The sequence below is a fragment of the Microdochium trichocladiopsis genome (assembly GCF_020744255.1).
Source record: "Microdochium trichocladiopsis strain MPI-CAGE-CH-0230 chromosome Unknown B0I36scaffold_12, whole genome shotgun sequence".
NCBI classification, from domain to species: Eukaryota; Fungi; Ascomycota; class Sordariomycetes; order Xylariales; family Microdochiaceae; genus Microdochium; species Microdochium trichocladiopsis.
The window spans coordinates 1,366,468-1,388,526 of NW_025763555.1; the positions used below are offsets into that span (position 1 = coordinate 1,366,468).

A 22,059-nucleotide genomic window follows, 5' to 3' on the forward strand; every position below is an offset into this window, starting at 1 on the left:
CAACGGGCTGTGCTCGGGCTTGTGTTGGTTCCACCACTCATTTGGTGGCTTGACGAAGTCCGGGAGTACCGAAACTTGGTCGGGTCGTCTTGGGGCTGGTCCTTGGTCCGGGAACAACCAGCGGTGTCTACGCAGTAATTAGATGTTCGCGAGAGAGTGGAGTCGGCTACATCCTCCGTTGTGGCCCTTCGGCAGGCGGTGGAGTCGAGCGCTTGCTTGGGTGACTCGGGTGAGGGGGCGGCCCCACAGCTGGCCCGGGAATGAACCCACTATGTACGAAGTAGCCAGAACGGGACTGCGCGTGGAACGTACAGGGCCTCAGTTTTCCTGTGATCCAATCGGAGGCCGAGGGATCTCGCGTTGTTGAAGAGGACCAAGAGTATGGGTGACCACGGGGTGCCGTGTCTCGCTGCTGGTGGCGCTGGGGCTGTCGATCGTGGCGTTGAGGAGAAGCTGGGGAATGCGGAGCAGGCGGACCATCGGGGCTTGACAGGCTGCTAGCTGCATAGCGCAGGTGTGCAGAGGACGAGTTCTCTTTTGCCTTTTCCCGTGGGGTAACCAGGCCGACAGCGTTGACGGCAGCAATAGATAAAGTGGCTGCTTGCACTGACTGTTGAACCATTCCTGTCCATCCATAATCTTGTGCACGACTCCAATCTATCAATCCGAACAACAACACTCGTCGGCGTAAAGTCACCATCATGTTGGCCTACTTCATTGCGGTCGGTCTGCCATTGGCGTTGTTCCTCCATGCCTGCTCGACCATCGGCCATCGGCGCCGACATATGCCAGATGGTATGTCCACAACAGTCAAATTGTCCGTGATTGAAACACGAACGGCTGACTGTGATTAGGCCCTCCCACAATGCCGCTCTTGGGCAACATGTTGCAGATGCCCACGTCCAAATTGTTCCTCAAGTACGAATGACGCGGCGAGTCCATCTTGTCGAACCTGAGCTGACCCACCTACAGACTGCACGAATGGGCGAAAGAATACGGCGACTGCTATTCGTTGACCGTTGGGCCGAGCAATATCATCGTTCTCAGCGGCCGAAACGCTGTGAAGCAAGTTCTTGACAAGAATAGCGCTGTCTCAAGTAATCGGCCAGTCAGTGTGCTTCGGCAACAGCTTCTGACCGGCGGAGAACACCTGCTGTGGATGGATGCAACACCTCAATGGCGCGACTTGCGCAAGCTGATCCACGGCGATTTGACGCAAACCATGTGCAATGGCACCCATGCGCCACTCCAGCATGCCGAATCTGTGCAAATGCTGTACGACATGATGCAGGACCAGTCCGAATGGAAGAGACATATCGAGCGCTTCACCAACAGCCTAATCATGTGCCTCGGCAAGTCTCTCCCTCTCAGAATGCTCGCCTGACTATCATTAATATCTTCTTAGTTTACGGTATTCGACAGCCACGTATTTACGATCCGTATATCCTGCGATTCGAAGAACTAATGCGTCAATGGACGATTATCAACACACCGGGAGCCACTCCGCCCGTCGACATCTTCCCGGCCCTGAATTGGGTACCAGAACGATTCTTCAACAACTGGAAGTCCCGAGCACGTGCTGTGCATGATGAAATGCGTGACCTGTATGATGGACTTCACGACACAGTCGTTAGTCGGAGACAGCGCATTGGTTCCGTCGGCAGCATCGTCGATCGAATGCTGGACCAAACCGGGAAGAATACTTTGACGCGCCATCAGATTGCCAACCTTGCTGGGGTAACGATCAAGGGTGGATCCGATACTTCGGCAACTACCCTGTCCAACTTCGTCACCGCAATGGTTTTGCACCCCGAGATACAAAAGAAAGCACAGGCCGAGATTGATCGCGAGGTCCCGTCTGATCGCATACCTGATCTGTCGGATTTCGGTCGCTTGCCGTATGTGATGGCCATCATCAAGGAGGTCCAGAGGTGGCGGCCGTTGGGGGGTCTTGGCATTCCGCATGAACTGTCTGAAGGTGAGCATCTTCACGGATGTCTTTTCAGCTGTGGAAACTAACAGCGACAGATGTCTGGCTTGACGGCAAGCTGCTTCCAAAAGGATCAACGGTGTTTCTCAACAATTGGACATTATGTCAAGACGAGAAACGGTACCAAAACCCTGAGAAGTTCGACCCCGATCGATTTGAAGGTTTCACCGCTTTCGCGTCCGAGTACGCCAACCTTGCGGACCCAGAGAAGCGCGATCATTATTCATATGGTAAGCGTGCTCGTTCACTGGAAACATATTTCTTGATAATTGACTCCAGCTGTAGGGAATGGTCGACGACTATGCCCTGGCATACATCTTGCGGAACGCAACCTCATGCACGTCGCATCGAAGATGCTGTGGGCGTTTGACATGAGGCTTCCAACCGATCCAGCGACTGGCAAACCCATTGAAATAGACACCGACATAATGACCGGCTACGTCGAAGGGTTAGTTTTGTCCATCAAAGATTTCCCGGTCGATCTGAAGGTTCGATCTGAGGACAGACGGAGGGCTGTCGAGGAGAGCCATTCTGCGGCCAACGCGGATCTGTTCGCCAAGTACGATGAGGTGATTGCTGCTTCGACCTAGTACACGTAGTTATCTAGCCATCCAAAGGGGGCACATCATACGATAAGATAAGCAGACAGCCCAGGTGGTCAGTGCGCAGGTGAACCACATCTGCGCACCGCACCGCCGGCGCCTTAGGCGCGTTCCTTCATTTAAACCACTTCTGCTATCACCAATAGCTTCATTTGCACCCCCGTATGTGACGCTTCAATGTGACTCTTACAACTACGAAGGCAAACAAGCCACCTCGTTAATAACTTGGATACAGCATATTACCCGGAGGTTAGTGTAGTCTCGCCTTAAATACACGACGGCGATTGAACTCTTGCGAGGAGAAGGAGCATCACTATGTGAGGTGGTGTGTTTTGAGTGTCAGTCCGGAGGTATCCTTGCAAAATGAATACTGTTCTACAACACCCATCCATGATGTCTCCTGGCGCGTCATCGGCGCATCTGAGCAGAATTTAGATATAATAGTCAAGGCCCTTCAGCAGGCCATGACCTCAGCGCGGAGTCCCTTTGTCGTCGTCTTTCCAAGATGAGGAGGAATGGTTTCCATTGGACTGGCTCGCTGTCCATGGGCCCCGGTGCCGATCCCATTTCGGCTCCGAAAGTGGAGCACGAAAATACCCCGCAATTATATCCCATGGAGTTCTCCGATGATGCGCGGGGTGCCTACGCTAGTGTACGCTACTGCGTAGTCTCGACACGCCATGATTCGTGGCGGGTCACATTGTCGTGCTCGTGCCACGGCCCACTTATTCTGATGCACCTCCTAAAGGCGTGGCACGAGTCTGATGCACCTAGTAAAGACGTGGCAAGAGTAGCACACCACTACCGATATACACCGCCAACCTACCCCAGACAGATACCCCAGAGAGCTACCCCAGAGAGCTAGTCATGCGGTCCCGAGCGTGGCTTGACTCTGCAACTGCTTTCGTGGACTGCCGTGGGGTAACCGTCTGGACCATGAGAATAATAGAAATGATCTCGCAGCCAATATGATCATGTCCAGTCCTATCAACGAACACGTACCTTCTTCTACTTCTACCATCGCGGGATCCCTAGCTGCTTCATCAAATTCGCCGTCAACATGGCCACCAATGGCACGAGCAATGCATCATCCGACGTGACGGACGTCGATTTTCTCGTCGTTGGAATGGGTCCTGCAGGCGCTGGCCTTGCTTGCTTCCTGGCTCAGAATAGTGAGCTTTGCGACAGCACGTATGCGTGGGACTCGATGCTAACACAACAGCAGAACTCAAGGGCCTCGTCGTCACCAATCAACCAAGCACTGCGAACACGCCTCGAGCACACATTATGAGCATGGCGGCACTAGGTATGTCAGGACGTTACTGAGATGATCTCGTCGCTAATGCTTTTCAGACTGTCTTCGTGACATTGGCGTGGACAAACAGTGCTACGAGGTGGGGACTAATGGTGATACCATGGCACACACCATCTGGTCATCGTCCATGGCAGGCGAAGAATACGCACGCATTCACGCATGGGGTAACTCACCCAAGCGCAAGGTAGGTCTCGCAGATCACGCCAGCACAGAATGAGGGGACTCACACATGCACGTAGGGCGATTATGAGCTTGCGAGCCCATCTGTCCACATCGATTTGCCACAGTGGCAGTTGGAACCAATTCTGACCACCTACGCCTCTCAAAATGGATTTCGCCTGCGATTCGACACTGAACATGTTTCATTCGAGCAACTTGACAATGGCGAAGGCATCGTCAGCACCCTCCGAGATCGGCTCACCGGTCACACATATCGCGTCAAAGCAAAATATCTTTTCGGCGCCGACGGCGGACGGAGTCGAATCGCAGAAGCATTGCAGCTCCCATTCGTGGTGAAGCCAGGCGGTGGACCTGCCACCAACGTTCTCGTTGAGGCAGACCTCTCGCATTTGATGAAGAACCGCGTCGGTAATCTACATTGGGTTATGCAGGCAGATCGGGAGACGCCTGATTGGGCAGCCCTATCATGTGTCCGAATGGTCAAACCGTGGTCCACCTGGGTCGTCGGATTGGTTCATAGACCGGGGTCGGATAGACAACGTCGGTCGGATGAGGAATACGTCAACCGTATCCGAGAGATCATCGGCGACGACTCTGTTGACATCAAAATCTTGGGCGTGTCGACCTGGAATATCAACGAGATATATGCAGATCGCTATTCGAAAGGAGATGTATTCTGCCTCGGAGACGCTGTCCATCGCCATCCTCCGAACCATGGACTCGGCTCGAACACTTGCATCCAGGATGCCCACAACCTCGCTTGGAAAGTTGCATACGTCCAGCGTGGATGGGCGGGAAAAGAACTACTGTCATCGTTCAATGACGAGCGACAGCCTGTTGGCCAGGACATCGTGACTCAGTCAGTATCACTTCCACTTTTCCAACTTCTCTCAATACTGACTCGTGCAGGGCCAATGAATCTTCCCGTAACCACCTGAAAATATGGCAGATCCTCGGCTGCTTTGAACCCGGTCCCGAGGCGGGTAAGGCTGCTCTATCTGTACTCAAAGAGGCCTCTCCCCGCGGCCATCAACGTCGCAATGACTTTCAAGCGGCACTCCGACTTCTTGATCGAGAAGAGCACGGTCTTGGCATTGAGATGAATCAGCGCTATCGTTCGACGGCGGTCTATCACGAAGATGAGAAGGATGGGCCCCCTCCCTTTGACAAGGATCCGCTGGAGCATTACCACCCAACCACATATCCTGGCTCGCGCCTTCCCCATGTATGGCTGAGCGACGCAATCCCATCTGCCCCAATATCGACGATTGATCTTGCTGGGAAGACCCGTTTCACCTTGATCACTGGTATCGGAGGCGACGGCTGGCGGCATGCAGCTGAGGAAGCGACAAAAACGCTCGGCGGCGTGCCCCTTGAGGTATATCAAATCGGCTTCCGCCAGCAGTATGAAGATCGCTACAACGACTGGGCGAAGCTACGGGGGGTGACAGAATCCGGCTGCGTGCTCGTGCGACCGGACTATTTTGTGGCCTGGAGGTGTCAGGAATGGGAAGATGGCAGTGCTGAAAAACTGTTGCATGTCCTCAAAGCAGTCTTGTCTCGCTGAGTGCGGACAACAGCAGCCAGTCGATGGGACAACCTCCGTCTGTACATAGATGCAATGTCAAGTTCGCAAGGTGCGCATAACTCAAAGCCAGCACGCCGCTCAAACAGCCCTTCCTCTCAATTCTCATTCTTCTGCGGGTGCGACGGCGTGCAAGGCACCATTCATGCCAACGTGCTATGTTACAGCAAGTTGAATCTGGGCTGTGAGCTTCATGCCACCGTCGGTGCCGACAATTCCTGCAACGCACAATGAACGCAGCGAAAGCCGGTCGTGCGGCTTGACCAGCTTCGAAGTGAGTCGAGCATCAGAAACTGTATCCGAGGATCAAGCGGAGAAGAATCTCTCCATCTGACTGGTGTTGGCCTGCTCGAAGAGCCCGATCGAAGCGTGCACTTCCTTCCAAGACGTCGAGAAAACGCTGTCGAAATCAGGTCGCATGGTACACGTACTCCCGAGCATTTCCTGGATGTTTTGCTCGGTTCAGACGCGTCAAGAATCCTTCGCTTCTCGAACCAGCAGAATGAAGCCATCTACGATCGGCCGCTCGAATTGGCCACTGTCGGCCGCCAACGGAGTAGGCTGAATCGGGCAATGCAAGTATGAGCCGCCCTTACTGCTCCTCAGCCTGACCTTTAGCACAAGCGCCAGGGCACGATGGCCGGCCGGCCTGGCCCCCACGATTACATAGGTTATCGAAGGACGGCTTTATTCGTATATTAAAGGTATACCGCTGTAGCGGAAGAGTAATCGAGAGTGACCTTGGAGGTACGCAGCTCGGCAGCTGGCGACACGGCAGAGACAAGAAACTAGTGAAAGACTTTTGCAAGGCACCTCCGTACAAGACGCCGCCGGTTCCAGAGTGGTCCGTCTTGATCGTTCGGGTCGTCGGCCCTGCGTGGACGAGTTCGGGGAAAAGTAGAGACAGGCCATGTGGAGGAGCGCCGAGCGAGGCAGGGGGGAGGGGGACCAGTCGGGGAAAAAAGACGAAAAAGAGGACAAAGAGGAGAAGGGGACAAGCCGCGGAAGGCGCGGAAGGGGACCCCTTGCCCCGCCTGCCCAGGCCACACGTTCGCCCGCGACCCCAACGCGTCGTGCCGAGCGGGTGGGCGATGGGGTAAGAGGAGGGAGGGGGGCGAGAGGGGGTCTTGGTCCGGCCGCGTTGCTGGCGACCTCTTAGACAAGAAGCTGGCTGCACGTCGTCATTGTCACTCGACCTGGTCTTCTGCATTCCTGTCTCTGTTGCTGTTCCTATCCTCTTCCAAGTCTCCTCTACAAACATCCATCCTTTGTCCGAGCTGCCTCCTCCAGTAAGAGAAAATACGCCAACACCACATCGCGCAGGATAGACAGAAGCAGCCATGCCCAACGAGATCCGCGACCTGCGCGTCGTCGACGAGACGTCCTTTCCCTACGTCTTTGAGAAGGATGTCTCTGTCCCCTTGAAGGCCGGTCGTGGGCTCGTCCGCTGCAATGTGTACCGACCAAAGAGCTCTGGGCCTGTGCCTGTGCTTGTAACATATGGCCCGTACGGCAAGGACATTGGGTACCAGGAGTATGTCATCTTGCCCCCCTGCTTATGCTTCCTTTCCCCTGCTTATGCCGCTTCTCTACTTCTGCTTATGCCCTCTAGAAAGTGCACATTGGCTAACTTTAGACTGCCTCCCCCTCCCCCCTCAGCTTCCACGCAAACTCGTTCGCAGACGTCAACCCTGAGCACAAGTCTGCCCACGCCGCCTGGGAGACGCCCGATCCGGGCTTCTGGACTAATGCGGGCTACGCCGTAGTCCGGGCCGACGAGCGCGGTCTCGGTCAGTCGCCCGGGCTCCTCGACACCATGTCGCGCGGCACGTCCGACGCCTTCTTCGACGTGGTCGAGTGGTGTGCCGAGCAGTCGTGGTCGAGCGGTAAGGTCGGCCTGCTGGGCATCTCGTACTACGCGGGCTCCCAGTGGCGTGTCGCGGCCCGCCAGCCTAAGGGCCTATCCGCCATCATCCCCTGGGAGGGCATGTCCGACTACTACCGCGACCGCTGCCGGCACGGCGGCATCCTGTCGGACGGCTTCATCCGCCTCTGGTGGAACCGCCAGATCATCACCAACCAGTACGGCCGCCCCGGGCGCCAGGCCAGCAAATGGGGGCCCGACACCATCGAGGGCGACCTCTCGGACGAGGAGCTCGCCGCCAACCGCCAGGACCAGAACATCGACAACGCGGCCAACCGCTTCCGCGACGACGCCTACTACGCCAGTAAGGAGTACGATATGGGCGATATCAAGGTGCCTATGCTTAGCGTGGGTAATTGGGGCGGCATCCTACTGCACCTGCGCGGTAACGTCGAGGGCTACACCCACGCGGGCAGCAAGTTTAAGTACCTGCGTATGATCACCGGCCGGCACGACCTACCCTTCTACTACAAGGAGGAGGTCGAGATCCAGCGCAGCTTCCTCGACGCCTTCCTCAAGGGCGAGGACCACGTCGGCTGGTCCGAGGAGGGCAAGGTAGCCCCCGTCTCCCTCGTCCTGAGGAAGGGCAACGTCGGCTTCAACAACGCCGAGAAGGAGAAGGTGTACGAGCGTCGCGACGAGTCCGCCTGGCCGATCCCCCGCACGCAGTACACGCCCTTCTACCTTACTCCCGACCTGGGCCTGACTGCTACCGATAAGCCTAAGCCCACCGACGAAAAGCGCAAGGTCTCCTACCGCGCGCTGGGCACGATAAAGGACCAGAAGTTTGTCCAGTTCTCGACGGCCCCGTTCGAGCAGGAGACCGAGATCACGGGCCACGTCGTCGCGCACCTGAATGTCTCGGTCACTCCTGACCCCGACGGACCGACCCCGAGCGACATTGACCTGTTCATTACGCTGCGCTATATTGGCCCCGACGGTAACGAGGTCTTCTACACGGGCACCACGGGTGATCCCGTCCCGCTGACCAAGGGCTGGCTGCGCGTCTCGTTACGCAAGGTCAACACCGAGAGCCCCAAGCACAGGAGCTACCTGCCCCACCGCGACTACGCGAGCACCGACGTGCAAAAGGTGGTGCAGGGCGACATCTACGGCGTCGATGTCGAGGTGTGGCCGACGCAGGTCGTCGCCGAGCAGGGCGGGCGCATCGTCTTCGAGGTTGCCTCGGGTGACACCCAGGGCAGCGGCATCTTCACGCACGAGGACAAGAACGACCGGTCGCCCGAGGTGTTCCAGGGTGTCAACAACATTTGCTTCGGGGCTGGGCTGGAGAACTATGTTACTCTGCCGATTATCCCGAAGGCGTAGACTCCAGGGGTAGAGACTTGCGTCGTCTCATCGAGCACGAAGATAGTCGATGTAAATCATTCGACCCCTCTCGTGTGATTTCTCCTCTTTTGCTATTTCTCTCATTGCTTTTACATTGTCATTATCTGCAAATTGCCTCCTCATCGTCGAACTTATACATGTGCATATATAAGTGCTCAATTCGGGTACCTGTGCAGTGCGTTACGACATTTTATGACTTTCCTTCCTCGTTGGGATATGTTACCCTTCCGCAAGCTTAGTTCGTCTCTATCATCTCCTCCTCAGCGTACTATCAAAGTATATATGGAAGAAGTTGTAGTAGAGAACATCTATGCATATAAATCTAGTAGCAAGTCGTTTTAACTACTACATAGCATTTGCGAATTCAGGTGAGATTTATCCCGTGCTGGTGTAACGCTTCCGTGGTTTTACGTTGTTGTGTCTCTGAGTTATCACCTTTTCAGTCATAGAATTACTCAACGGTTTTTATGAGTACTTCTTTCTCTCTCATTTTATCATCAAATGCATTGTTGGAATTCGTTGCTTACTATTTTGGCTGCGTTCTAGATACCTTGTTTGAACGTCGATACCTCGTTCTGTTTATTTGATTTTGATGTTTTCTCCTTGATCACCGTTGAGTACAACCACGCACTAGTTCCACGCGATATGTACTTGCAAGCCTTAAAGATAGACCCAATACTTGTATATGCTTAATGTCATGGAAATGGGGTCATTACGTCTTTTTGCGCCCTTTTCTGTAACAATTTATTCTCTTTTGTAAGTGGATTATTGACTGGACTCGTGAAAGATTCAGAACAGCAAGATACTGGTAGATTTGCTATCAAAACAACGCACGAATTCATTTAATGGTACAACGAAACCACTAGGCCGTCGCGGCCAACGTCTTTGGCCAGGAGCCAATAATGAACTGGCTGTTGCACATGTTGACCAACTCCCACGTCTCGGCCTTGAGCTCGCCATATGTGCCCGTGTCCTCCTCGTCACCAGCTGCACCGGCCACGAACAGGGCCGCCATGAAGTGGTCGTCGGTGCCATGAGCATCGCGGTACTGCGGGTGCTTCATCAGCCGCGTCATGGCTCTTCGGAGCTGGGGCCCCGAGTTGTTGGCCATGACATCCTCGACTGACTGGCGGAACTCGAGGGCCCAGGGCTCCGGGGGAGTCTCCTGGGCAAAGTTTTCCGAGTAGCGGAGCATCTGCCCCCAGCGGTTGCGATAGAGGTTGTGGACGGCGCCTCCGGAGCCGATGATAAGGTAGCCTTCCTTGCGGAGAGAGCGCAGGGCATCGCCGACGCGCATGTGCAGGTGGGGGTCGAAGCGGAAGTTCATCGAAATGAGGACGGTCGGGGGGCAGCCGTTGGGGAACATGCGGATGAGGACGAGGTAGGTGTCGTGGATCCACTCAAAGTTGCTATTTTCGTTAGCCTCGATGCCGGCGTCGCGCAGCAGCTGGATACAGCGGTGGGCGACGGGGATGTCGGGGTTGAGCTTGTAGTCCTGGTACTTGGAGGGGTGGACGTAGGCGACGGGCGACTTGCCCGGGTTGACGGTGGTGGCGACCTCGACGCCCTCGCCCAGCGCGTCCCAGTGGGCGCCCATCATGACGACGCCCTTGATGTTGTTGGCGAGGGCGGCGTCGCCGGCCTTCTTCCAGTAGTCGGCCGCCTCGGACTCCTCGCCCAGCATCATGGTCGAGCCATGGGAGAAGAAGTAGACAGGTGTTAAGGGGGCTGTGTAAATGCAACAGTCAGTGGCTGATTCGTTTTGTTTTGGAGGAGCTGAGAGCCACTTACCCATTGTCAAGTTTGTGAGAGCTGCGCGATGTGTGGTTGACAGCAAGATCTTGGTGTTGCTGCTGGAAGATCAGAGGGGCGGCTTGACCTCAAGAAGACGGATCAAAGTTGACGGAGCCGGAAGCCCAACGGTGATGCTGTGGTGTGTACGACTGGTGCCCGGCCGCGCACGGCAAATCAGAGACTGCTGCCCGGCATTGTCGGAATCGAAGGACTCGACGGGAGTGGCGGTTCACCATGCTCAAGATGTCGGGAGGTGGAGGAGCGCACGGAGGCAGCAAGTCGCCGTGCACCGATGTGGCCCGTGTGTCTCGTCCAGATGCTTATGTCGGCTTGACGCGCGGCACACTGCCACCTCCACACTGGCCATCGGCGTCCCGGAGTACTGTACAACACCGGTAGTCATCGGCAAGGTTCGTGGCCCCTCGCGGTTCGCGACCAATTACCCCATACCCCACACTGCCCTGGCCGCAGGGACCTCCAGAGCTCCGCCCCTGGCAAGGGTGCCTATTCCTCCTCCTCCGCTCCGTCCTCCGCTCCGTCTGCTCTCCTCCACCACACCGCGACACGGCATCTCGCACGGCCGAACCTCTGCCGGACCCGGACTTACCCCTGACTAACCCCTGTGGCCTGGCCGCCTCGCCTCTCACAGCGACCTCCTCAAGCGCCATGTGGCTACCCATGACGTCCAAGAACGCAGCGACAGCACGGGCCCTGCCAGTACTTACCGAGCTGGCAAATTCGGCGCCTCCATCAGCAGCGAGGTCAGAGCAGTCTCGGGGTTGAAAATACAGGCGGACGACTAGTAAATGAGTGGACATGGAAATGATGCTCCGACCAGGCTTGTGCTCTTCTTGATATCCCTGCGAGGACGGGAGGGATGGATCCATTTGTGCACATTTGCACACTTGACATATTTTGCGGCAGTCACTGTATCAATATTGTGATATCTATCCATGTACACACGCTTGTTCAGATGCCTTTACCAATGAGGATCGGGGGGCCCTTTTCAGAAGAGTCGCCCCTTCGCCGCACGAAATGCCAGATATCCGACCCAGCCCGTGCATGAGAGAACGACGCTCAGGAGAAGCAAGCCACCCGTCACGATACCTTGCTCGAAGAAACCCGGCGCGAGCCTGTTCTTGAGCCGCTTCACTGGCGGCAGGGCCTTGGGATCGAGGACCACGGCTGTCGAGTGCGGGTTGCTCATTATTGCAGCGATGGTTTCTGAGAGGGGCGTCGGGACCATGTGTTGGGGCTTGGGGACGGAGAAGAGCGTTGTAGTGTAAGGAGAGGAGAGGGCGAGGTTGTAAGGAGAGTTTGAAGGCGCGATCGGACCGACTTCGTTGGAAGATGATTGGTTAGTTACCTTTGCCCGTTGGAGAATGGATTTGAAGGTGATGGGAGAGGCTTACAGAGTAGTTGTGGTGGAATCTGGTTGACAAAGACAATGCTCGAGTCGACGAATTGGCCAATGTACTTGGCCGGATCTGGCTTGGCGAAGATGTATGTTGCTGCGAGGGTTCCGTGCCTAGCATCATCGGTTAGCATGCACTCATCCTGCCGGCAAGCACTTGTCTATTATGTGTAGGAGGCAAAGCTCACCTTGGCGCAGTGTCGATCGCGTCGTCGATGCTCTTCACCGAGTGCAGCACCAAGCACGGCTCTGAGATCTTGCTCTTGAGCAGCACCGAGTCGCGACCGCTGACCTCGACAATCGTGGCCTCGGGGTTTGACGATATTATGGTAGCGGACCCCTCCTCAACAGCCTTGCTCGCAGTGCTCGACTTCTTGGGCTTCTGGGTCTTTTGCTTGCCGTTGCTGCTGCTGCTGCCAACTGGGCCCGTGATGGAGTCGGTCAGGTAGCGAGCAGAGCGGGCAGACAAGGCAATGATGAGGTCCCGCTTTACCCACTCGTTGACGAGGACCAGATCAGGCGCGTACGGGCTGCGGCCGCCCAGGCTGAACCGAGCAGCAATCAGAGCGTCGGCAGCGGCTTGGATGTCTGCATCACGCTCGACAATGGCGACTGTGTGGGCCGAAGGATCCGACAAGATGGTTTGCCCGGTGCTGTCTGAGGCTGGGCTGTTCTGGACCACTCGAAGATTCCTGTGGCCGATGTCCTCGCTGCTCACAGCATCGTGGACCACGGCGAAAACATCCTTGTCCAGCGCAGCCGCGATGAGCTCAAAGACCAGCTTCGGTGTCTCGAGCAGCGAGTTGCCCTTCATCTGCACGACGACAACGTTGCCCTCGGCAATGGCTGGAGCCAGGGCTGAGGTCAAGCTGTACAGGAACGCATGAGGGGCGGGCTCCTCGATGACGACGACACCAAATGGCTGTCTGCCGCTGGCGAAGTCCTGGCCCCGGGCGATCGAGTATTCGTCCTTGAGAGCCTGGTCGGGGTTCACGGCCGTTGCGATCTCGCCGAGCAGGCGCAGAGCCAGGCGAGTCTCCAGCCGGACATCGACAGGGCGGTAGTCCGGGTTGTCGTTGCGGATGGCCGCCTCGATGCGGGCTGTGTTTTTGGACAGGGCATCATGGAGGCTCTTGAGCTGCGTCTGGCGGTAGATTGGGTTGGCGAGGCGTCCGTCGACGGCGGCCGAGCGGATTTGTTTGAGTTGTGCACTGGGCATTGTGTTACCGTGGAGGGTTTGGCAAGCGGTGAAATGCTGTCAAAAGGAGGGGTATCGTGGAAGCACAGCTAGACGAACAAGAACAACACAGAGGCCGATAGGGAGAGAACAAAGAAAGAATCCCAGACGCTTGTGAATGACTCGACACGATCAGACAAGCGAGACAAGAAAACGGCCAAGATGTCCACAGGAAGAGGACCAGGTGGTGAGATGTAATCCCAACCGGTCGGCGCTTGTGGAGGATTGCCGGGCCCAAGTCCAGCTTCTCAGAACCTACGCTCGGGACCGGAGTAGACAAGGATGCGAATTGTTTGCATGCCGGATTCTGACCCGAGAGACAGGACCGTCTGAGAAGCACAGCAGACACGGGTGGCGCGGAGGGGCCTGCGGACAGCGCGCCAGCAATGCCCCAAGGGTCTAAAGCTAACTAAAGCTACACTTACCTGACTACCCCATGTGGCCCGCCGGGCATTCTAAGTTTCCAGGAGGGGGTCGTCTGGTCGTCCTCCTTCTCTTCCTCAGGCCCATGCTCGTGGAGCTACTCCACATCCCGGTGCGGAGATGGTCCTTCACACTGCCTTCTCCGCAGCACCAGACGCACTGGCAGCACACGGCACACTCTTTGGTTCTGGCTTGGCCCACCTGGAGCCGAGCCTGCCGAGAGACCGACCGAGTCTCTATGCGTGGGGGGACCACTTGGGGTCGGGATCCTCATCACTCGATTGTCTGCTGTTGGGTGCACGAAGACAGGCTGACTGACATTTGACCGCCGTGGACGTGGCGAGAGCACCGACGACGACAACCACATCAACATCCACAACCACGACAAGACAGTCATCTCAAGCAGCCTCATCAGTACAAGCAGCATCACAAAGCGACCACTGCCCCTGCCCTGCACGAGACTTGAGACTCACAACCCAAGCACGTCCAAGCCCCCCACCTCACAATGTCGTCAACCACGACCGTCACCCAGACGCGCACCGCCGAGACTGTTCTCGACGACTACGCCCTGCGCCACACGGGTGGCAGCAGCAGCGGTGTCAAGCCCGCGCCCACGGCGGCCACTGTCGAGAGCATCAACTCGTCCTCGTCAGCATCGGCTGCTGGTGACGGGCCCGTGGCGCCCATCCCCTGGGACAACACGCACCGCCGCGTGCCCCCCTACAGGCCCATCCGGCGCGACCGCGACGTTTCTCAGATCCGTGTCTACCAGAATCGCATTGAGCAGATTTTTGTCGGCACCATGTTCACTGGAGTCTTTCTAAATGCTGTAAGTCCTGAGAGAGATCCATCACGTGCGCCACAACCGAACAGCGGCTGACTGGACAACAGGCGAGGGCCAACGCGGCCAGGTGGGCATTTGGCGACAAGTTCCGTAACTTTGTCATCGGTGGAGAGATGTAGAATGTGTTTAGCGAATTAAGGTTGCTTCTTGTGCTTCAATAAATCTTTTTGTACAAAATTCAGCACAATGCATCAGCTGGCGGTCAACCATTTTGGGGGGGGATTGAGTGCGAAGATGCACACAAGCACAAATCTTCAGGCGACAAGATTCAAGCTCAAAATGCACATGCGATGTTTATACTTGCGAATCAATTGTTCTGTCTGGACTCTCCAAGAAACAACCATGCACAAGACAAAGGACGACGAAGACGTGGCATATACGTTCATTGCAAATCAGCCTCTTTAGATTATCGTGTACTACGCAATGATGTGTACAAGCTAGCCAAGCATAGCCCAACCAATCCATTCCCCTGAAAGTCCCAATTTACGTCGAGTCCGCCACACCGTGCATGCCGCCCAGGTCCTCCTTGACCTTCTTGCCATTGACCGAAAACGGCTGTACCGGCTGGAGAACGTAGAGCATGCGCACCCACTCGGTGTCGCTCAGGTTGCGCCAGGCGTGCATTGTCGCCCGCTGGACAGCGATGTCACCACGCTTCAGGACCCGCGTCTCACCCGAGTCGAGCACGAGCTCGACGTTGCCCTCGAGAACGACGCCGTAGTCGAGACTGAGCGTCTTGTGCATCGGCGAAGTCTGTCCCGGCAGTATGTCGACGTATCTGAGCACTGTGCCGTTGTTGACGACAAGTCCTGGGGGCTGCTTGAGAAAGTCGCTGTAGACGTTGAGGTCCGCGTTGTCAGCCAGCTTGGTAGGGAAGCCGGACGTGACGTAGCACTGGGCGAAGGCGGCATCGCCGGGGCGCAACTCGTAGAAGGGTGCGTCCTCGGGTAGGGACTTGTCAATGATGGCAAGGCCTTCCTCGTTGGTGGTGGTGATGTACCGCTTGGGGTGGCTGAGCTTGTTGTGCAACGCCATGGCTGGAATGAGTATGTGAGAATGTGTCTGTGTATGAGGGCTTGGGATGTGGTTTGGATGTCGTGAAGACGGTTGAGCTTGTGACCAGCTGGAGCAAGATCGGAGAAGAATGCAGTAAAGTACCAGCACGATAAGAAGGAGAATTCAGCCCAACAGAACCAGCGAGCCAGAGCCCAGCTCTAAAACATGCTGCGAGGGCATTTCTCCCTCCCCGCAGTCCGTCCCCTCATCGCGGAGCTTTCAAACACGGAGGACGGGACTAACGTCACGGCCGTTGTTTGTCCCGGGCTCGGGGTGTGGACTCTGGGGTACCCCGGCGGAGGGACCCCTGAACCCCATCTAGAGCTTTGCACTGCCGAGTCGGCAAGTCTACCCCGCCTGCCGATGACGACGGAGCAGTCCAACTTGGGGTAAGGGCAGTTATTCTTACATTGTGTCAAGCTCCGAGTCATCATACCGCGAGTGTTCTCACGTTGTCCACCCTTATCATCTGCTTCTATCCTGTTCTTGACCTGTTGATTGATGCCTAGTGGTAAGCTTGTTGCGAGATCATCCACAGAAACACACCATGTCAGATCCCGGCTACAGTCACCACTTCTCAGAACGCAATATCCCTTTCGGGATTGGTTCTTCTGCCAAATTCACCACACCACAGGCCGTCACCCGACTGGAGAACACTGTCATCTCGCTCGGTGCACTGCAAAGACATGGCTTCTTCAAGGCCATTGCCACAGGCGAGCTGCCCGAAAGCGCTCTAACGAACCCTACCCTGAACGAGTTCGCAGCCCTGCCCAAGAGCACACACCGAGCGGTGCAGTCTGCCATCCGTGAGGCATACTTGCAGCAAGGCTTCGGTGCATTTCCAGAGGAGGCCAAGGAGAGCCTGAGCTCCATCAAGCTGCACCTGCCAGTCCAGGTTGGCGACTTCACAGACTTCTCTTGCAGTATCGAGCACGTCAAGAACGCCGGCCGCATCATGGCCAACAATGCCAACCCGCCGCCGGTCTTCTTCCAGCTTCCCCTCGGCTACCAAGGCCGGTGCGGTTCAATCCTCGTGTCCGGCACCGAGATTGAACGGCCCATTGGCCAGTTCCGCTCTCGTCCTGCCCCTGGGTCCAGCGATCCACCGCCGATTCTGTGCGGCCCTTCCAGAGCGGTCGACTACGAGGTTGAGCTTGCAGCGATCGTGGGCAAGCCGGTTCCCATGCGGCATAGGATGAATGCCAAGGATGCAGAGGAGCATATCTTCGGATATGCCCTGTTAAATGACTGGAGTGGTGAGTCTTCCACGTCGAGAGTGTTACTTGTGGAATTTCTGCTGATGAAATTTGGTTTTTTCTAGCTCGTGATATTCAAGGCTTCGAGATGGTGCCCCTCGGTCCGTTAAACGGCAAGTCGTTCGGCACCACCATCTCGCCCTGGATCGTCACCCTCGACGCCCTGCAGCCTTACAAGACACCTGTGCCGCAGCCGTCCCACGCCCCCAACGGCATCCCCACGTATTTGCAAGACCCAGACAACTCGTCCCATGACATCACGATCCAGGTCGAAGTTATTGCGGACAAGAAAGCCACCGTCACCGGCACGACAACAGTGCAGACGCTGTACTGGACTCCGAAGCAAATGCTCGCGCACTTGGCCAGTGGTGGCAGTGCGTTGCGGACAGGCGACATCGCCGCGACAGGCACAGTCAGTGGTGTGACGAGGGAGACACTCGGCTGTTTCTTGGAAGCGACAAAAGGGGGTGCAGATCCGCTCAAGTTGGCTGATGGCAGTGAGCGAGGGTACTTGCAAGATGGAGACTCGGTCAGATTGACGGGCTGGGCGGGTGGAAAGGACAGCGGTGTTGGCTTCGGCGAGTGCATTGGCGAGCTGGTTGCTGCGAGGGAATTCTAAATTGTGCGGAACTGAGAGTACAGGACAAGAATATGGACACGATGCATATATGAGGACAATACACCGCCAATTGAGAATAATATTCGCTTTTTATAAGACATGATAACGTAATCCACAAGCAAGTGAGCCACACAAGCAAGTGAGCCACACAAGCAAGTGAGCCACTTTCGTCCAATTCTAAAGAGGTCCTCCTTTTCCTTGTTTTTCTCCACTAATAGTAATGGAACGGTAATCAAATGAAAGCGACCTAGTTCTAGCGCTTAATGCGCTCCAATCGGACCCAAAATTAAGCGTACGAAAGGCTGCATCTATCTACAAAGTGTCTCGTACGACCCTCCAACGACGACAAGCCGGCCGACCTGCGAAACGCGATTCTCGACCACATAACCAGAATTTGACCTCGTACGAAGAGGAAAGCATCGTACGATACGTAATCGACCTAGATTCGCGTTCGTTTCCACCGCGCCTCGGTGGTGTTCGAGAAATGGCGGATCGACTCCTTCGTGAACGCGACGCGCCACGCGTCGGAACCAACTGGGCTGCAAACTTCGTACGACGACGACCCGAGCTCCGAACGCGTTTTAATCGAAGAATCGACTATCAGAGAGTCCTCTACAAAGATCCAGACGCGTATCGCGCGTGGTTTTCCCTCGTACGGAACGTAATCGCGAAATACGGAATCCACGATAACGATATCTACAACTTCGACGAGACTGGGTTCGCGATAGGCAAAATCTCTGCAGAAACAGTCGTTACAACCTCCGATCGACGCGGAAGGCCTAGAGCCGTATAACAAGGCAACCAGGAATGGGTTACAGCTATCCAGTGTATTGGGTCGTCCGGCAATTCGATCCCGCCGTACATCATCTTCGCAGGCAAGGTCCACCTCGACTCCTGGACGTCCGACAGCCCTCTACCGCCCGACTGGGTAATCGCACTCTCTGAAAATGGGTGGACGACGAACGAGCGAGGTCTAGAATGGGCGAAACACTTCGATTTACATACAAAGAGTCGTACGAAGGGTGCTTTCCGGCTCCTGATCCTCGACGGCCACGAGAGCCACCATTCGACCGATTTTGAGCTATTCTGTAAGGAGCAGAGTATTATAACACTCTGTATGCCTGCTCACTCGTCGCATAAGCTCCAGCCTCTTGATGTTGGGTGCTTTGGACCTCTCAAACGGTCGTACGGTAAAGAAATCGAGGGTCTAATGCGGGCGCATATTACGCACATCGCAAAGGAGGACTTCCTCCCAGCTTTTTACAAGGCGCATGTGACGACCCGACCAACAGGTCGCAAGATCGGGCCAAGGACAAGGGCAGGTCATGCACGCGGGGCAACACAGGCTCCCAATAGGCGCACGGGTACCCGTGCGTATAATATTACACGGGTACCCGTGCAGATTCTGCTTACAGCTTAGCGTGTCTTAATTTCCGCCGACATCGCAATCCTGGATCCATATCCGGGGTGCACCCATATCAGCAGAAAAGGTCTGTCTTGACCTTCGCTGGTGATCTCAGGTGCTGTCAGCATACAATACTTTACGCGCTACAAAGCGCGCTGAGGTGCTTTCGTGTATTTCTTTTATTACCATTACTAGCCTCAGATTTGTCTCCCGATGGCAGCTACTAGTAGTACCCACCATTCATTTCCCGATGACAGTCTCCCTCCGGAAGGCACCTACGAGTCCCGAGATACCTTATTTAAAGCTATCAACGAGTGGGCGTACACAAGAGGCTACGCCTTTGTTACGAAAAGGTCAACAAAGGAAAAGACAGGCAGGCTCTCAGTCGTATATGCATGTGATCGATCATGTCGCGACTACGCCTCTGGAAGACCGCGCCAGCGAAAAACATCTACGCGAAGTACCAACTGTCCGTTCTCTGTACTAGCAAAAGAGTCACGAGACAGCGGCACATGGACAATACGACACCGACCCGACCCGCAGTTTGCCCAACACAACCACGAGCCAAGTTTACACCCATCCGCCCATCCTAAGCATCGCGCACTCGATACGGAAACGATCACTCGTCTATCTAGCCTCGCAAATGCTGGCGTCGCACCTAAGGAGATTCGAACGTACATACACCAAAACACGAGTTCGATTGCAACGCAGCAAGATATCTACAACCGAATCGCGGACAGTAGGCGCGAGATGTACGAAGGGCAGAGCACGATCAATGCCCTAGCTAACCGGCTTGACCATGAAGGTTTCTGGAGCCGTTTACAACTTGATTCGGAGAACCGCGTAAAGGCTGTGCTTTTCGCCCATCCAGAGTCGCTAAGCTATCTTCAAGCTTATCCGGATGTTTTAATCCTCGACTGTACCTACAAAACGAACAAATACGGAATGCCGCTCCTAGATATAATCGGAGTAGACGCTTCTCAACGATCCTTCTGTATCGCATTCGCATTTCTTAGTGGAGAAAGCGAGGAAGATTTCGTTTGGGCTCTAGAGCGCCTCCGGTCACTCTACGAAATTAGCAAATCCCGCCTACCTTCAGTTATTCTTACCGATCGATGTCTTGCTTGTATCAACGCAATCGCAGTATGCTTTCCTTCTGCTGCTTCATTGCTATGCCTTTGGCATGCGAACAAAGCCGTCCTTCGATACTGTCAGCCTTCATTCGCTATCCAGCTACAACTCCAGGACTCCGAAGCCGACAAATCTGCGAGACTGAAGGAGTGGCATGACTTTTACCAGCACTGGCACCAAATTATTCGTTCTCCCACCGAGGCAATATTCGACATCCGTATGTCGACATTTGAACAACGCTATATTACAACGCATGTACGGGACGTGGCCTACATTAAAGAGACATGGCTTGACCTGTATAAGGAAAAGCTTGTAAAGGCCTGGGTTGACAGCTACCCTCATTTCGGTAATGTTGTTACTTCGCGCGTCGAAGGTGTCCATGCACTTCTTAAAAGTCATCTGAAAACGTCGACACTCGATTTGTTTGAGGCCTGGAGGGCTATTAAGCATGCGCTAATAAACCAACTTGGGGAGCTGAGGTCCAACCAGGCAAAACAGCAGATTCGGTCTCCGATCGAACTTTCCGGTCCACTTTATGGTGTAGTACGGGGTTGGGTATCACACGAGGCTCTTCGAAAGGTTGAAGAGCAGCGGAAGCTTCTCCAGACGAGCAGTCCGCTACAACGCTGTACAGGCATATTCTCTCGGTCGCAAGGCCTACCATGCGTTCACAAACTTGAGGCTTTGTTGTCCGAAGGAAAAGCCCTTTACCTAGGAGACTTCCATTCGCATTGGCACCTAATCCGGAGCGGCGCGAAACCTTTTCTCCAAGAGCCTCGCCAACGTATTGATATGACTAGTACCAACACTTCTTTACCGCGATCAAGTAACCGAAGGGAGCCTAGCGGCTTTGAAGCTGTTGAAGTCGCGGCTAAGCGAAAGGGACCTTCAACCTGTACTAGATGTCACCGTCTAGGTCATTCAAGGACGTCTCGATTATGCCCCCTAAAGTACGCAGAGCTACAACTTCGAGTAGAGGCGGCATCGCAACAGCTACGAATAACACCAGAGCCGCCGGCCGACACGTCGATACCTGAAGCTACGATTGAATTATCGACGTGCAGACCTCAACATGAGTCGCCAATTCCCGAACTTCTTAATAACTCGTCGGCCCAAGAAGGGATTACGGAACAGATCTTAGAAGAGATCGAAGCTCGGCTCTCAGAAAACGACCAGCCCTTACGACGAGCTAAAGAACCCGTCTCAGAGTACGCCGAAGAACACCAGCAAGCTCCGGAGCAGCCTTTAAAATACAGTGACCCAAAAGCGATTTACCAAAGATACGTCGCTACGCGAGAGATCTGGAAGAAGTCCCTACTCCCGGGTACCTATGCGAGCAACCAGATGTACCGGCAGGCAATGGGTTTACCATTACGGTATAGTAAAGCGCAGTACGATTGGTGCTTAGACCATAAGCAAATGACGAGGCGTTGCTTAACGCGAGAGGGTGAACGGGCCTGGACAAGGGAAGAAATGATGGCATATTTGGACTGGGATCGGTCTGAGACGGAGCGAATCGATGCTCAGGTTGCCCAGGAGTCGACAAGCGGTCTAGCTAATCGAAGAGGTATGGGTGATGTGTGGAGGAGGGCGGCACAGGACTGTGAGGAGCAGCAAGTTCTTCACCGGGATGATGATGAGTGTATTATAGTTAAAGGTTCAGTCAAATACGTTATACGTGTAAGGCAACGCACATACTGTGATCGGAGGTCAAACAGCACCTGAGGTCACTAGCGAAGGTCAAGACAGACCTTTTCTGCTGATATGGGTGCACCCCGGATATGGATCCAGGATTGCGATGTCGGCGGAAATTAAGACACGCTAAGCTGTAAGCAGAATCTGCACGGGTACCCGTGTAATATTATACGCACGGGTACCCGTGCGCCTATTGGGAGCCTGTGTCGTCCCGCGTGCATGACCTGTCCTTGTCCCTG

The 22,059-nt window shown here is 55.2% G+C and overlaps 8 protein-coding genes across 8 annotated transcripts; 5 read left to right on the forward strand and 3 right to left on the reverse strand.

The window, feature by feature from the left end:
- Nucleotides 1–701: 701 nt before the first annotated feature.
- On the forward strand, nucleotides 702–2,607 carry B0I36DRAFT_425629 (putative cytochrome P450; the record flags this gene model as incomplete). The annotated part of the gene is made up of 6 exons (XM_046162344.1): nucleotides 702–795; nucleotides 855–918; nucleotides 973–1,352; nucleotides 1,406–1,978; nucleotides 2,029–2,220; nucleotides 2,276–2,607. 6 exons carry the CDS (start codon nucleotides 702–704, stop codon nucleotides 2,578–2,580), a joined length of 1,608 nt encoding a protein of 535 aa, XP_046006044.1. The 3' UTR covers nucleotides 2,581–2,607.
- Nucleotides 2,608–3,439: 832 nt separating this feature from the next.
- On the forward strand, nucleotides 3,440–5,959 carry B0I36DRAFT_46068 (FAD binding domain-containing protein). The gene is made up of 5 exons (XM_046162912.1): nucleotides 3,440–3,764; nucleotides 3,818–3,898; nucleotides 3,946–4,091; nucleotides 4,147–4,946; nucleotides 4,997–5,959. Exons 1-5 carry the CDS (start codon nucleotides 3,653–3,655, stop codon nucleotides 5,652–5,654), a joined length of 1,797 nt encoding a protein of 598 aa, XP_046006045.1. The 5' UTR covers nucleotides 3,440–3,652; the 3' UTR covers nucleotides 5,655–5,959.
- A 1,053-nt stretch (nucleotides 5,960–7,012) lies between these two features.
- Nucleotides 7,013–8,925, forward strand: B0I36DRAFT_368955 (X-Pro dipeptidyl-peptidase protein; the record flags this gene model as incomplete). Its single annotated transcript, XM_046159695.1, has 2 exons — nucleotides 7,013–7,206; nucleotides 7,332–8,925. The coding sequence occupies 2 exons, from the start codon at nucleotides 7,013–7,015 to the stop codon at nucleotides 8,923–8,925; spliced, it is 1,788 nt and encodes a 595-aa protein (XP_046006046.1).
- A 575-nt stretch (nucleotides 8,926–9,500) lies between these two features.
- B0I36DRAFT_277717 (Extradiol ring-cleavage dioxygenase, class III enzyme, subunit B) lies at nucleotides 9,501–11,128 on the reverse strand. The gene is made up of 2 exons (XM_046151424.1): nucleotides 10,738–11,128; nucleotides 9,501–10,674 (listed from the first exon to the last, which is right to left on the reverse strand). The coding sequence occupies exons 1-2, from the start codon at nucleotides 10,739–10,741 to the stop codon at nucleotides 9,809–9,811; spliced, it is 870 nt and encodes a 289-aa protein (XP_046006047.1). The 5' UTR covers nucleotides 10,742–11,128; the 3' UTR covers nucleotides 9,501–9,808.
- A 506-nt stretch (nucleotides 11,129–11,634) lies between these two features.
- Nucleotides 11,635–13,621, reverse strand: B0I36DRAFT_46087 (Aldehyde/histidinol dehydrogenase). Its single transcript, XM_046162913.1, has 3 exons — nucleotides 12,343–13,621; nucleotides 12,153–12,268; nucleotides 11,635–12,078 (listed from the first exon to the last, which is right to left on the reverse strand). The coding sequence occupies exons 1-3, from the start codon at nucleotides 13,371–13,373 to the stop codon at nucleotides 11,747–11,749; spliced, it is 1,479 nt and encodes a 492-aa protein (XP_046006048.1). The 5' UTR covers nucleotides 13,374–13,621; the 3' UTR covers nucleotides 11,635–11,746.
- Nucleotides 13,622–13,928: 307 nt separating this feature from the next.
- B0I36DRAFT_337655 (uncharacterized protein) lies at nucleotides 13,929–15,058 on the forward strand. Its single transcript, XM_046155689.1, has 2 exons — nucleotides 13,929–14,641; nucleotides 14,704–15,058. Exons 1-2 carry the CDS (start codon nucleotides 14,320–14,322, stop codon nucleotides 14,775–14,777), a joined length of 396 nt encoding a protein of 131 aa, XP_046006049.1. The 5' UTR covers nucleotides 13,929–14,319; the 3' UTR covers nucleotides 14,778–15,058.
- A 28-nt stretch (nucleotides 15,059–15,086) lies between these two features.
- Nucleotides 15,087–15,919, reverse strand: B0I36DRAFT_298770 (uncharacterized protein). The gene has a single exon (XM_046151958.1). It carries the CDS (start codon nucleotides 15,691–15,693, stop codon nucleotides 15,142–15,144), a length of 552 nt encoding a protein of 183 aa, XP_046006050.1. The 5' UTR covers nucleotides 15,694–15,919; the 3' UTR covers nucleotides 15,087–15,141.
- Nucleotides 15,920–16,127: 208 nt separating this feature from the next.
- On the forward strand, nucleotides 16,128–17,665 carry B0I36DRAFT_436104 (uncharacterized protein). The gene is made up of 2 exons (XM_046162800.1): nucleotides 16,128–16,970; nucleotides 17,036–17,665. The coding sequence occupies exons 1-2, from the start codon at nucleotides 16,262–16,264 to the stop codon at nucleotides 17,587–17,589; spliced, it is 1,263 nt and encodes a 420-aa protein (XP_046006051.1). The 5' UTR covers nucleotides 16,128–16,261; the 3' UTR covers nucleotides 17,590–17,665.
- The last annotated feature ends 4,394 nt before the right edge of the window (nucleotides 17,666–22,059 follow it).